Here is a 14,136-nt window from a genome sequence, read left to right as displayed (position 1 = left end):
ACACAACGCACGTGCTAACTTGTTTTCACTTGTATTGATTTTGCATTTCAGAGTTTATTTGCTCAGTAGCTAATTGCTCTGCATACTTCAGTTATAGTCACGTGATACTGCCGCAGTTGAAATTGTAACCCATCAGCTTCTCATCTCTTTGCAGATTCGTTTATTTCTTTTCAAACCATATGCATAGACGCAAATAGTACAACAAAAAAAACAACCCGAGCCAAGTTTTTCTACACAGCCAAACATTGACCTGTAAAACTAATGCACAGCGGCACTTCTGTTTGTTTGTCTTGACTTTTAATGAGGCCGCTTTTCTTTTAATCAAATCATCCACTGTCATTAGTTTCCAAGCCGCCAAGCATACGTAATACTCAAACATGGGTTTAAATAGCAGCTATTTCTAGTTTCTGATTAAAATGATAATTCTGCTCTGAGTAGCCTAGTCGGTGACTGTGAAGTTGGCCTGCCTTTCTGTTTGTGCAGCTATAAAAGCTGCGTACTCTCAGGCTGCGCAGTAACTCAGTCCTTTCTGCATTTCGGAGAACATTTGTGGAGAGACGCTCCTAAGGATGTCCGCGGCTCTGCGCGCTCAGCTCTTTCTCTGTCTTGTTTCCCTGCTATCTGGAATTGGACTCACTCGTTACATCGAGGTACGATCAAACTTTGAAAATGTTAAAATAAATCAGTCTTTAACAAAAACTTTGAAGAATAAACGTTTGTTTGGTTATAATGACTATGTGTGTACCATGCAGGACATCGATGCTTCGGATGGATTGTATTCTCTGATCAGTTTGGCCCAGAAAAGAGACTCAGAGGATTTTATTTTTCGCCGACCTCTTAGTAAGATCCCTTCAGAACATTTGTTTTTCTTTTTTCTTTTTTAAAGAGTAAGAGTTTCTAAACTTGCCGAATTACATTTAATTAAAAAGTATTCCTAATTTTGTAACTACATTTTTTTATGATGATTATGGTGTTTTGTTTCTGCGCCCATTCTGAGGAATTACAACAAAATCTTGTCCAGATATGCATTTGGCAAATCAAATCTGAATGACAATGTAGATATGTCTAAGTCTATTACAAAACTACAAAATGCATTCAGAAATACACAAATATGCTGCAATATGGTAAAATGTCAATAATGTACATTTTCAAACTGATTTACATCAGGAGACAGATATTTTGCCGTTCAATTATTCCAAGGTGGCATGTTGCAGCACATTGATATATATGTGTTTTTTTTTTTTTTTTATCAGCCCTCTCATCAGTCAGATGACTAATAGGCAAGCTGGCTGTAAAAAGACACCATAAAAAGAAGTATAGACCAATGAAGCACTGCAGTTAATAAAAGGAAGTTATTGATAAATAATACTTATTTAATTTTGTTGTAAATAGTGCCATTTGAGAAAATATTTATTTATTTCTTTGTTTATTTCTTTATTGATTCATATAGTATGGTACTTTGTTAATTGCACTGTTTCCCAAAATGCATTATCCAACCTATACATTTTCCTCTACTTCTTTGACCTGATGATAAGCCAATATACAGTATATGCATATATCAATACAACTAATTTCATAGTATTCTTAAACAACATAGCTTTTTCCAAAAAGAGAAAGACAAAATATACAGTGAGGTAAAAACCTGTATTATATTTTAATAGCAAATAGGAAGGAAAAACAGGAACTTATACTCTGCTGTTTATATTTGGAAATGTTTTCTTAGTGAACAAACTATTTTTTTTTATGTTTTGAGGCGTGGCTCACCTATCAAACAAGGAGTTCTCTGATTAAGTAAACAATTTCAAAAAGTAATTAATTTTTTTCTCTCTTTTTAATATAGTATTTGTGGCTATAGAAAGGGCAACTGAAACCTGGGACCAAACTATAGAGAAACCGTGAATTTCATGAATAATCGTGAAACCAGTTTGAAAATATCCTAAATAGGTCAAAATAGTTGCAAAGACTTGCATTGTCTTGTGAATTCCCAGCAAAACATCTCAGAAAATAGGGATATTTTATAAATACAATGCGCTCTGAAGTATTTGAAACTCTGTTTGTGTTTTTTAAAGGATGCTTGGACATGCTGGCAACTGAAGGCTATTTCACATTTGTTGCAACTCGGCCACAGCTGGCTTGTGCTGCCTTCATCATCGCTGAGCCCAGTGAGGTCATCATTCTTGAGCTCTCTGACGTCAGCATTGACTGCAGTGCTGGAGACTTCATTAAGGTGCTTTCAAGCAATTGCCAAAATAACCTCTGTTCTCTGAGCAAAGGGCAGTTAGTTCTACACATTCCATTTCATCACCTTCTATTGAATTAAAACAAATCCAAATAGGGATAAGGCAACGTTTGAGGGGAAAATACCACTGCAAAGCCTCTGTACTTTCCCAAGAGCAAATGTGGGAGGAAAACAGCTTCAGTTGGGGATCCAAGGCTGCCAGTAACATTTCCGTTTTGGTTTAAGCAGGCAAAACTGGAAAACGTTTTTTTGGCAGAGGGAAAGAATGAGAACATGTTTAGACTCTTTGGGTTAAAAATAGGGATTAGGGATGATCTACGGTTTCGGAAAAACAGCTGAATGAAAGACAATATAGCAGCCAGTAAATTAAATCATAGTTTTTTCAAGTGAAAAGCCAATGGTTTAAAGTCCAACACACAGGTTCTCATCTGCTGTTCATTTCATGTCCTGCTGAATGTAAAATAATGCGACGAAATGTTGCAACCCTTATTTAGGTTTATCCATTATCATAAATAAAGATTATCTAATTAATGTCAACTCAGATTTAAAAGATTTTTTTTTTTTCTAGCATCATCAATCCTATGACAACAATCTTCCTTGCTTTATACTTAGCCAATTCTCTATCTGTTCTTGGTTTAGATTTTTGACGGCTGGGTTCTGAAAGGTGAGAAGTTCCCCAGCAGCAATGACCATCCTCTCCTCCCACACGAGCGCTACACAGACTACTGCTCGTCTGCTGAATCAACAGTCTCCGGCCGGTCCTCCCAGAATGTTGCCATGATCTTTTTTCGCATTCATAGCCCTGAGAGTGGCTTCACCCTTGCTGTTAAAAAAGTGAACAACCCTTTCCGTGAGTTTAACAACTTAATATTCAATTCACTTTAGTTCAATTAGAAAAAGCTTCATTGATATGAAAGGGTAATGACAAGTTGTAGTAACTGAAAGTTTTTTTGATTGAAAAATAGAAATATTCCAAAGACATCTACAATTTAATGCCTTTGATCCATGTCATCCAGTCATGTCCGTATAATTAATAGTAAAATAAAAAATAGTGTTACAATTTTCCTTATTGTTTCTGATAGTGCTTGATTTCTCCCTTGACATTTATGCTCCATCAAGCATAAATTTATAATAAGGGAATCATATAAATAAAAATAAAAAGGATGCACTTGTTTTCTTGCAGCTTAAAGAGCACCATGTTAATACTGTGCCAAGCAACATAATCATTTAGACAAAGATGCAAAGATCCCATGAAGATTGCTTTCAGGGGATTAGAATTAAACATTTTAAGGTAAACAACATTAATGTAAAAGTAGTTATAATTAAACTTTCATAAATTTTATACAAATTTGACTGTCATCCGCTCACTTATTAATTTTAGTGGGTGGAAAAAAACTTTCTAAGTTAATCTTTTATAAATTAACTAAATGTTTTGACTACAGCTTGTACCAATGTAGTGTGAATAAACTGTGACCGGTTCAAGCTATGTTTTATCCTAACTTGTCTCATCCCTGGTAACACCCTGATTATGTCCAATTTGTCACATAAGGTATCCATGATTAGTTTCTCAGGTGATGATGAAAATGTTTGAAATCTGAAACCTCTCTTCCTGTTTGTGTTCATGTAAAATGTGTGTCTGTGTGTTGTGTGTGCAAAGCCTGCAACATTATGTCCCAAAATCCAGAGGGCAGTTTCACCATGGTGATACAGCACCAGCGCCGCAACTGCAGCTTCTCCATCATCTACCCAGTGGAGATCCGACTCACAGATCTGAGCTTAGGGGATGCCAAAAACAATGAGATCAGCCCGCTGGTAAGACTCAGATTGACAGAAATACTTCTTGTAGATGAAGGAATAGTTTGAGATAAAGAAAAAAAAAACTTGGCCATTGTGCTGGAGTTCTTTATAAACAAATTATGTTTGTTTGAAAACTTGCTAAAAAACCTTCAACAGAAGGTTGTAATTGATTTATTCTAATTTACTTTTTGAAGCGAACCCTATTCATCAAAGGCAAAGTAACGAGTTGCTGATAGTTTTTGATGTTGCTTAAGCAGGTAAGGCATTTACAAAATCTAAAGACATTTGTACAGTGCTTGCAAGATTTCACAAACCCTATTAGTGCCTGTAAATAATGCACTTTTTTTCAGATTTTGACCTTTAGTCTGAAAACACAACTGACTCATATGTAGTTCTTTTCAAGATTTGTTGGTCACTTAATTATAGATAAATTGAGTGTTTCCAAACACTGTATTTATTAAATTAAACAATAAAATTGATTTAAAAAAGCAGATTAATTGTAAAGATAAAAACATGATAAAAGCATACAATAAAACAAATAAAACAGTTGGACCACAACCTTAAATTAACGATGCCTTATTAAATAGTTTGACTTCAACAGTCAAAGGCAGTTTGAAACGAATTACCTTTTAACTTCGACTTTCTCGGTCTTCTTCTCTGAGTTTGCTCCAGATTAGCAGAGCCTAGGAATTAAATAATGCTTCTACTGTACTTCTGGGTGTACAGATTTATTTTTTTGGTGACTTGTTTTAAGAATTAAAAAAGAAAAAGACATGAACCCTCTGTAGTCAAAAGTCAATCAAGCCTTGACCTCTACTGTTCCCGTTGAATTACTGCCTTTTTTTATACATTGAAATCCTTACAGAAAAATTAGTGAAAGAAAATACATATGGTTTCTTTTTTTTTTTTTTTTTTTTTTTTTTTTTTTTTACAGTGTCCTGTCTGGCAAGGTGGCAATAAGAATAATTGTCTTGATGCCAAAAGGAGCCCAACAGATTTTACTTTCACAAGTGTAGCGGTATCGCAATTGCCATACCGCTCCACTTGTTTCATGTATATAAATTGCTTTATTATAATTATGCAGGGAGTTTTACAGTTCATATGGACACTGCAATGTAAGTAGAGCAGAAAAACAGAAGAAGAAGAAGGAAAAAGAAAAAGAAAAAAACAGGACAAAAGATGAAAGAAAGAGGAGATAGGAAGGACACAATGACAAAACATTTTCAGTCTGCTTCAACACCTGTAATGAGATGGAGAAAAAAAAAAAAAAAGAAAAAAGAACAGCACAACCAAAAAACATGGTACGAGATATACAATAAAGCAAACACCTTGAAACTATCACTAAAGTAATATTATTAAGTCTGACATGTACTCTGTGTTACCTGAAGATATGAATGTGGGGTTTCTGTTTGGAAGTGAATCTCTAAGTACCTGAAGCCTAGCACCTGTAGTTGTTTGTGAGGGTGAACTTGTGCATGTAAAGTTTTAACCATAGAAAAAAATGCTCAATAGTGGTTGTGGAGAGCCGGAGAGGCACACCCCCCAGAGCACTGAGTCCAGCGCCGGGAGACCCAAAGCCCCAGGCGCCCAAGGGGACCCCAGAAGCGAAGGCACCAAGGCGGGGCCAGCCCCGGAAATCAGACCCCACCAAGGCAGGAGGAGAGACAGCCACGAGGAAGACCCCCAGCCACCGCCATGCCGGCGCCCCGGGGAGCCGCGGGGACGAGTCCGCGGGCCCCGCCGGCAGCCGGCCACCCCGAAGTAGGGCCGGGCGCCGAACACCAGCCCCCCCACGGCGCCGACCGAAACGCCCCAGCCCCACAGAGCACCGAAACACGCCCCGCCCCCCCGCACCAAGCCCCGGCGACCGGCCGCAACACCCACCGCGACCGCACCACCCAGGAAAACACTAAGACGGCCCCGCCCCCGGCCGGGGCCCATGCGCATCCGCCGCGAACCGGCCACGAGCGCCGCGGGACCCCCCCCAAAACGCCCCCCCGGCCAAAAGCGCAGCCCCACCCCACCAAGACCGATGCCAACAGCGCGCAACGAAACACACCGCGCACAGAATCAGCCCGAGAGCAGAAAAGCCGCCCGGCGCAAAACCGCAAGAGGAGCAGACCGCAGCCGGCGCAACCACCCCCCCCAGCAGCCCGAGGGGCAGCACAAAGCCAGAGCGGAGCGAACCGCGCCGCCTCCCCCCCGGACGATGCCAAAGCAGCCCAGCCACGTCCGCCACCCCCCCCGCAGCCCGCACCAGGCCCTGACACGCGGCCAGAGCAGCTCCGCCGCCCCGGCCCCCCCACCACACGCCGGTCATAGCCACCCCAGGCCCACACCCGCCCCGCAGCCCCACCCGCCGCGATCAGTGGGAACAGAGCAGCCCCGCCATGCCTCCAGGAGGGAAAACCCACCCGAATACCCAGCCAGCGCAGCCAGCCCGCCCAGACCGGCCCCCCAACACTACCCCCGCCGGAGCCGCCCGGACCCCCACACACCAGCGGCGCGCCGCCAGCAGGACCCCCACCCAGCAGGCCCGCCTGCCCCCCGAGAAAACAGACATGCCAAACCCCCCAAAGAAAAAAAAGAGAAGAAAAAAAAAAAAAAAAAAAAAAAAAAAAAAAGGGGCCCCCACAATGCGACAGCGGACACCAGACACCGACCCGCCCGCAACCGCTCCCCCCCACCGAGGAAGAGAAAAAAAAAAAAAAAAAAATAAATAAATAGGTAAATAAATAAATTAATTAATAATTACAATTAAAATAAATAGGCAAGAGGAGAAGTGCGAGCGGAAAAACCGGAGCCCAAAACAGGACCCAAGACCCGCACCCCACCATGCCGCGCAGCTCCCCCCCTCCCCGAACCGATACCACAGAACCGGCATAGGAAAGAAACACCGCCCAGGAACCGGCATCGTAGCGAAGTCACCGGCACCGACCCCGAAAATCCCCGAACAACACCCAGCCCCACCCCGAAGCGGATCCAGTCCCAGGCCCCAGGGATCCGAGGCCCCAAGGGCACCCCACCCCCAGACAGGAGCCCCAGCAAAGCCCCGGCCGGCCGGGGCCAGTGGAGAGGCCGCCAGGAATGAGCCAGCAGTCCCCCGGGCATCCACCCCCAGCTCCACCAGTGCACCGGTGAGCCCCGACGCCAGCCAGCGGAGGGAGAGCAGGACGGGGGGAATGGGCTCCGCACTTAGCGGAGACTTGAGATGTATTTGGGAGAGGGTGCGGTTGAGACCCCAACCTGGGAAAGAAAAAAAAAAAAAAAAAAAAAAAAAAAAAAAAACACACCATCTCAATCATGCCTTCCCACCCAAGTGCCCCCACTCGTACCACAGGAAAAAAAAAAAAAAAAAAAAAAAAAAAAAAAAAATTTGAATAAAATAATAATAATAATAAATAAAGAAAATAACAACGCAGACACACATTCACACATAACACTCACATCCAATAATACCAGGACCAAAAACCCGGTGACACCGGTGGTCGGTCCCGGGACTATCGGATGACCCCATAAGTGAACCTAAAATCCGGATGTGAGGGGAGGGGAGCGGCGACACCGCCACACCAACCCATCTCTTTCCTGCTTCAAGCCCGGCCCCCCACCCCGCACACGGACCGGACCACCCCCCGCAAGAGCCCCCCCCGGGACCGGGGCCCACCCATCCCGCGCCGGCCACCCAACCAGAACCGCCCCCCCCCCCCCCGAAAAGAACAAAAAAAAAAAAAAAAAAAAAACCTTCAACCAGGCACTTCATGCCCCTCCATCCAACCTTCTTTGGGGAGAGCAGAGGTGACAGCCCCGCCACCAGCAGGCCACCTAGGCCCCGCAGCCAGCCCCAGCCAAAACCACGGACCAGGTGGCCCGCTCTTCCTCCAGGCCCCAGACTCCAGGCGGCAGCCGGAGAACAGGGGTGTGAGAAGACCCCGATCCTCACTGCGCCCGCTCGAATGTGGTGTTGTTGCGTGTTGCTCTCAGATGCAATTAAAACTGGGAGTACCAAGAGGGGGTGTCCGGCACACTCCACCCCCCCTCCAGGAGATAGACGGTGCCAGCACACCCTCCCCCTTCGACAACCCTCAACCCTCAATGTCTAGATGCGAGAGGGGATGGAGGAGGCCGACCGTGGTGAGGCCCATAAAATAAGCCCCCCCCCCGGTGGCCCTGACCCCCACCCCCCGAAAATGCCCTACATAGATGTGTGTTGTGAAAATGATGTAGATGGAAGTGTCTAAAATGCAAAATAAAATTGGGGTGGGGGACGTCATCAGAAGGTGTGGCCCTCCAGTAACGACCCCCTCCCCAAAAACCTACATGTGTGGCCGAGTGATGGAGCAGGCAGAGGGAGGATTTCGGGGATGGGGAGCAAAGGACTGGGGTGCCTGCTGCACTCCCAGGGAGCCAGCTCCCCCGCTGACTCCAATAGGCACCCCCGTTCCCCGAGAGCCCCCCCAGAGAAGGGGGCCCCACCAGTTTCACCACCATAGCCCGGGGGCACGGGACCGGCAGCAGGACCCACCAGCCAGCCGGGCACGGAGCCGACTCCACCCCCCCCCCCCCCCCCGTCCTGTCCATCCAAAAAAATAATAATAATAAAAAAAATAAATAAATAAATAAGTAGATAAATAAATAAAATAAAAAAAAAATAAATAAATAAATAAATTAAATAAAAAAAAATAATAATAAAAAAAAAAAATAATAAATAAATAAATAAATAAATAAATAAAAAAATATAAAAGGAAGATAAGAAAAAAAATAATAATAATAAATAAATAAATGAATAAGGGAAGGGACAATCCCAGCCGGCCAGCCAACGCGCAACACGCAGAGCCCCCACCCCGGACGAAGCCCCACCAGGGGGCAGCACGGACCAGGACCAAGACAGGGAGCCAGACCCAAAGCCCTTCAAAGATCTTCTTCCCTCTATCACCACCCCCCACCCCCCCTCCGGAGATGTAATCCCTCCCCTACAATAACAATCAAGCTACTCACCACACAAGCGACAGAAGACATCCAGGCCGAGATCATACCTACTCCCCCTCCCTCCCCTTCCCCCACTTACAGAGTGCAAACCCGTGAGGGGGTAAGCACTTGCCATAGGTGTTAATGTCCATGCCCCCCCCAGCCCAGCAGGCCCCGAGGCACCCCGGCACACCAGAGGCCGTGGCAGCAGGGACAGACAGCCAGGCGTACACCGGCCCAGAACCCAAGCAGCACTCCCCACAGAACCCGAACCCCCGAACCCCCACCGGGGACCCCGCCCAAGGGCAATGCGCCCCAGGGATCCCAGGCCCAAGGAGCCACCCCAGACCCACCCCGCAGTAGGGCCGGGCAATGCCCAAAAACCCCGGGCACCGGCGCCAGCACCCCCACCCCGACCCCGGCCCCCGAACGACTCCCCCCAACACCGGTCCCACAGCACCAATCCGAAGAAGAAGAAAGCCACACAACCCAGCTAAGCGCAAATCCCGAGCCCCACTCCAAGCCCCGATCCCCCCGCCCACACACCCCCTCCCACACAAAAAACAAACAAAAACAAAAACAAAAAAATTATAATATTCTCCCCCTCACCGGAGAAGAACGGCCGCAAACAAGCCAGTGCCCAACACCCACCGCCACACCACGAGGACCCCTCCACCCAGATGCTCCTCCCCAGAAAAGTCAACATGCCTGCCCTCCCAGGAGACAGGCAAGCCCGCCGAACAGGAATCCCCCCGGCAGCGCACCGCCGGCATGCGGGGGCCCGAGCAGCCCCAACAGAAACAATACCGGAAGGCCGACAAGGACGAACCGACGGCACCAACCAAGCCCCCAGGCGGACTCCCCCACCCAAAAACACAACGAAACCACCCCGCCCCCACCGACCACAGCAAACACAGCCGCAAGGCAAAGCAAAGGACAGAGCAGCCCCACCCGGCGCACGCCAGAGAGCCAGAGCAGCAAGGCCGCCCCAGCCGCCAGAAGCCGGCACAAGCAGCAAAAAGAAAGCAGCAGACGCGACCCCACCACCCCCCGCCGCGCCCGGCGCGAAAGCAGCACGACCCACCCCGCTCCGGCCCCGCACCGCCCACAGGCCGCCGAGAGGAGGACGGCCACGCCGGCCACGGCCCGTCCCCCCCCCGCCGCCCAACACCGAGCAACCCTCCACTCCCAAGCCGCGCACGATGCACCGCACCACGCGTCACCGGCACCCGCCCCAACAGAGCGAAGCCACACCCCGACCCGGGGGCACTCCAAAGGGACCCCCGACGCCCGCAACCCGCCCACAACAGACACACACGAACCCCGGCCACAGGCGCGACCACCCACGCCCCCCCCGGACGACGCAACCATGGCAAGCACCACGGCCAACCACCGAAACCCGGCACCGGAAGACGAGGCACGCCCCGACGCCCCGCAGAGCAGAAGCACCCCGGCCAGCACCACAAAAGAACCGATGCCCGGCGCCCAGCCCCACCCAGCAGCAGCACAGCCACCAGGCCAGTAGCCCACGTCCGCCACCACGGAACCCCCCAAGAGCACCGCACGCGGCCGCCGCAGGACCCCCCCCGCGGCGCCCCAGACCCCGCCCCGACGGGGGCAACAGTCCCCCGGGCCAGACCCGCCAGGCACCCCGCTCCGAGCACCCCCCCGAGCCCCCAGGACCCAAGGACCCCCGAACTAGCCCCCGCGCCCCACAAGACGCCCCATAGCCCCCCACTACACTAAGGGATGGAGCCGATCAAGGGAGCCCAGAGAGATCGGTCTGATGGGGATGCAGATGCTGTCTCAAGATTAATATGATCCAACAACAGATCTCTGTACTGATTGATGTTGAGTTTATCCTTACTCTTCCAATTCATGAGGATAGTTTTCTTTGCGATACATAATGCAGTGAATGCCAAGCAAACCGATTTTTTTCCCATAGAGCTTCCCTCAAAGTCACCCAGCAAGCAAACTGAAGGGGAAATTAGGATTTTACAACCCAGGCACAGTGATAGATCCTTACATACCTGTACCCAGAATCTCTGAACCGGCGTGCATAACCATAGCGCGTGAAAATAATTATCAAGTCGATTGCCTGTGCACTGTGGACAGATGTTAGATTGCGCAAAACCCATCTTGAATAATCTTTGACCTGTATAGTGCACTCTGTGGAGGATTTTGTATTGTATTAATTGTAAATTGGGGTTTCTGGTCATGTTAAAAGTTCTTAGACATATCTGAGCCCAGATGTTTTGTTCAAAGCTGACTGATAAATACTCCTCCCATTTAGTAATAGGAAGAGATATTGTATCATCCAGTTTAGTCAGTGTCCTGTATAACTTAGACAGTAGTTTGGGGGGGGTTAACTCTAGAAAATACATATGGTTTCTAACTATTTATTTTTTTTACTGCACACAAATCTATAATTTACGAAAATAAATTAACTTTTTCAGCTTCTGTCATTTTAACAATTACAAACTATATAATGATTACTTTACAAATGAATAATCAATAATAACATTTTAATTTGATTACTCAACTGATATTTAAGCATTTATGTCATAACTTTTTAAGTTAACATCTTGTTGCGTTAGAGAAGTTTTCAATTAATGGATTTTCCTCTGATGAATATGGAGCAAATGTGTTTCCAAGGAAAAAAGGATTCAAGGCATAGATTCTGTCGTTGTTTTTATATAACTGCTTGATAAAACGCAGATTTTTTGTATGGTTAGCATACCTCAATCCCACACCTGAATATATTTATTTCATCTAAAGTAACTCATGACATTTTCTTTTTTTCCAGTATTGCATTATCATGCATTTGGCTCTGTATTATACAGAAATATTTTACAGTTGTGAATATGTATAACATCCTGTATGCAGCTGTCAATTTGCATGCATGTGGCAGAATGTGCACTACACATGTGTCATTACAACAAAATCAACACAACTGCACCACTAGTATTGACATGACAATAAAAAATAAGACTGCTGGAATGCAATTATGAAGAGTTATTCAACATGGAAAGAAAACAGACAACTCATACAGCATTAAAATTTTATTCTGAGTCATCTTTTTAACATTTTTAACAAAACAAAACTGTGACATCACACATCACAGCCAAACGGATGTGTGCTGCTGTGAAGCAGATGTTTTCTGTGAATCTTCCAAAATGTATACACTGTTCAGATTTTTTAAATGGGAACAAACGTCAAGATTGAACAGCAAGGGACATCAACTGCAAATGATCCACCCTCATAGAAGTACCGTAGTCATTTTACTTTGTGTGTGTACTTTATCAGAGACAGATATGGCCAGGCTGCTCAGGATCTGGTGACTATGTGGAGCTGCTGGGAGGAAATGGAGTAGACACCTCCAAGATGTTCCCTGTAGCCGATCTGTGTTTCTCCCTCAGTGGGCTCGGTAAGTCTGCTACATCCATTTTCATTTCTTTAGCTCACATCACCATCATAATAGCTGCATTCTATTCTTTCATTTTTAACAGAAGCTTTCTATTTTTAATTATACCCTGACTGTTTTGTGTAAAGCACAAAAATGACCGTAATATAGCTTCCTGTTTTAGTTCTACTCTCTAAAACGCTATCAGGTCAGCAGTGAACAATGCTTTTAAATTGCTAGACGATGCAGAAATGGAATCCTTCAAAATGATAACATGCCACATGACGTAAACCCAAACATTTCCAATGTAAATTTTGACATTTTATGCTGGTTTTATATAACCAAAGCACTTATTAATTATTCTCTTTGTTGCAAAACAGATCCAACGTGGACTCTCTGTTGTAAATGCTCACAAAATGTATTATTTATTTTTTGAATAGCAATATGATCAAAGAAGTCATGTTACTATGCGTTTTGCACTGCTAGTAGGTTACATTTCAGATTTATGGAATGGCTCAAAAAAGGAAACATTAAACAATGTTATCTTACAAGATATTTTTGTATTATTTTATATAGAACACTTTGTGTTTCCCTCATGACTATTAGAGAGCAGTTAAAACAAAGACATTTTAAATGTCCTACTATTTTCTAAATAACCCAAACATGTGTCAGATGATGGATGGATGGATGGATGGATGGATGGATGGATGGATGGATGGATGGATGGATGGATGGATGGATGGATGGATGGATGGATGGATGGATGGATGGATGGATAGATAGATAGATAGATAGATAGATAGATAGATAGATAGATAGATAGATAGATAGATAGATAGATAGATAGATAGATAGATAGATAGATAGATAGATAGATAGATAGATAGCACGCACGCACGCACGCATGCACGCACAGTGGAATACTCTGTGCCACATACTTTCAAAGAAGTCCTTAAAATCTCCTTTCTTCTGTATTCTGATGCTCAGTTTAAACTTCTGCCTTATGAAGGGATTTTATTGCCTCTGTATTTATTTCAACAAGCACTTTTGTGTTATGCCATTACAGCGAGTGTCCACAAACAAAAAAGGAAATATATTTTAAACCTGGATGGCTGGAGAGCATCAATTCTATTTTTTGTTTTGTTTTTTTCTCTCTCACTTTTTTCCATTTTTGCTTTTCAGCCCAGATGAAGATAGGTTGTGATAACTCTGTGGTGAGGATGGTCTCCAGTGGGAACTATATTAACCGTATTAACTTCCAGTATCGACTACTGGATCAAAATGAGATTCCCAAACCCAGAGAGAACAGTCTGGAAAACTTCTGCTCTGTGGAATGAAAAGTACCAGCACCAAGGAAAGTACAATTGTGAACTTAAGGAAGACAATCACAAGATTATCCAACTTTTCTGTGGAAAACACAACTTGTGCACACAACTTTACTGTTTAACTCATACCATAAATAATAGCATTGTATTTTCCAAATGTTTTAGTCATTGTTGTAAAAATGCTTGTTTGATAAGCTATTTATTCCATTTTGTTTTGATGTTATTTCAATTTTTTATTGTTTCTTGATGATGCTGGATTGAATTGTTGAATCAGTAATGTGTGACATACTTGCAGGACGGAACTGGTTGCTCTAAGTTTTCATTTGTTTCTGTTTTATTTTACATTTCTTTAGTTCTTCTGCTTTTTTTTTTGACTGACAATATGAAAATAAATATGACTTGCATGA

General features: G+C 45.0%; 1 protein-coding gene across 1 annotated transcript; it reads left to right on the top strand.

Moving 5' to 3' along the window:
- The first annotated feature begins 494 nt into the window (after positions 1-494).
- Positions 495-14,136, top strand: LOC119798537 (corticotropin-releasing factor-binding protein-like). The gene is made up of 7 exons (XM_038308050.1): positions 495-650; positions 753-840; positions 2,070-2,227; positions 2,879-3,089; positions 3,897-4,051; positions 12,308-12,428; positions 13,587-14,136. Exons 1-7 carry the CDS (start codon positions 570-572, stop codon positions 13,739-13,741), a joined length of 969 nt encoding a protein of 322 aa, XP_038163978.1. The 5' UTR covers positions 495-569; the 3' UTR covers positions 13,742-14,136.

Source organism: Cyprinodon tularosa, unplaced genomic scaffold (genome assembly GCF_016077235.1).
Source record: "Cyprinodon tularosa strain WSP-4 unplaced genomic scaffold, ASM1607723v1 ctg63, whole genome shotgun sequence".
In the NCBI taxonomy this organism is placed as follows: Eukaryota; Metazoa; Chordata; class Actinopteri; order Cyprinodontiformes; family Cyprinodontidae; genus Cyprinodon; species Cyprinodon tularosa.
The sequence above is the reverse complement of the archived record's forward strand: the minus strand, read 5'-3'. Positions and strand labels throughout refer to the sequence as shown.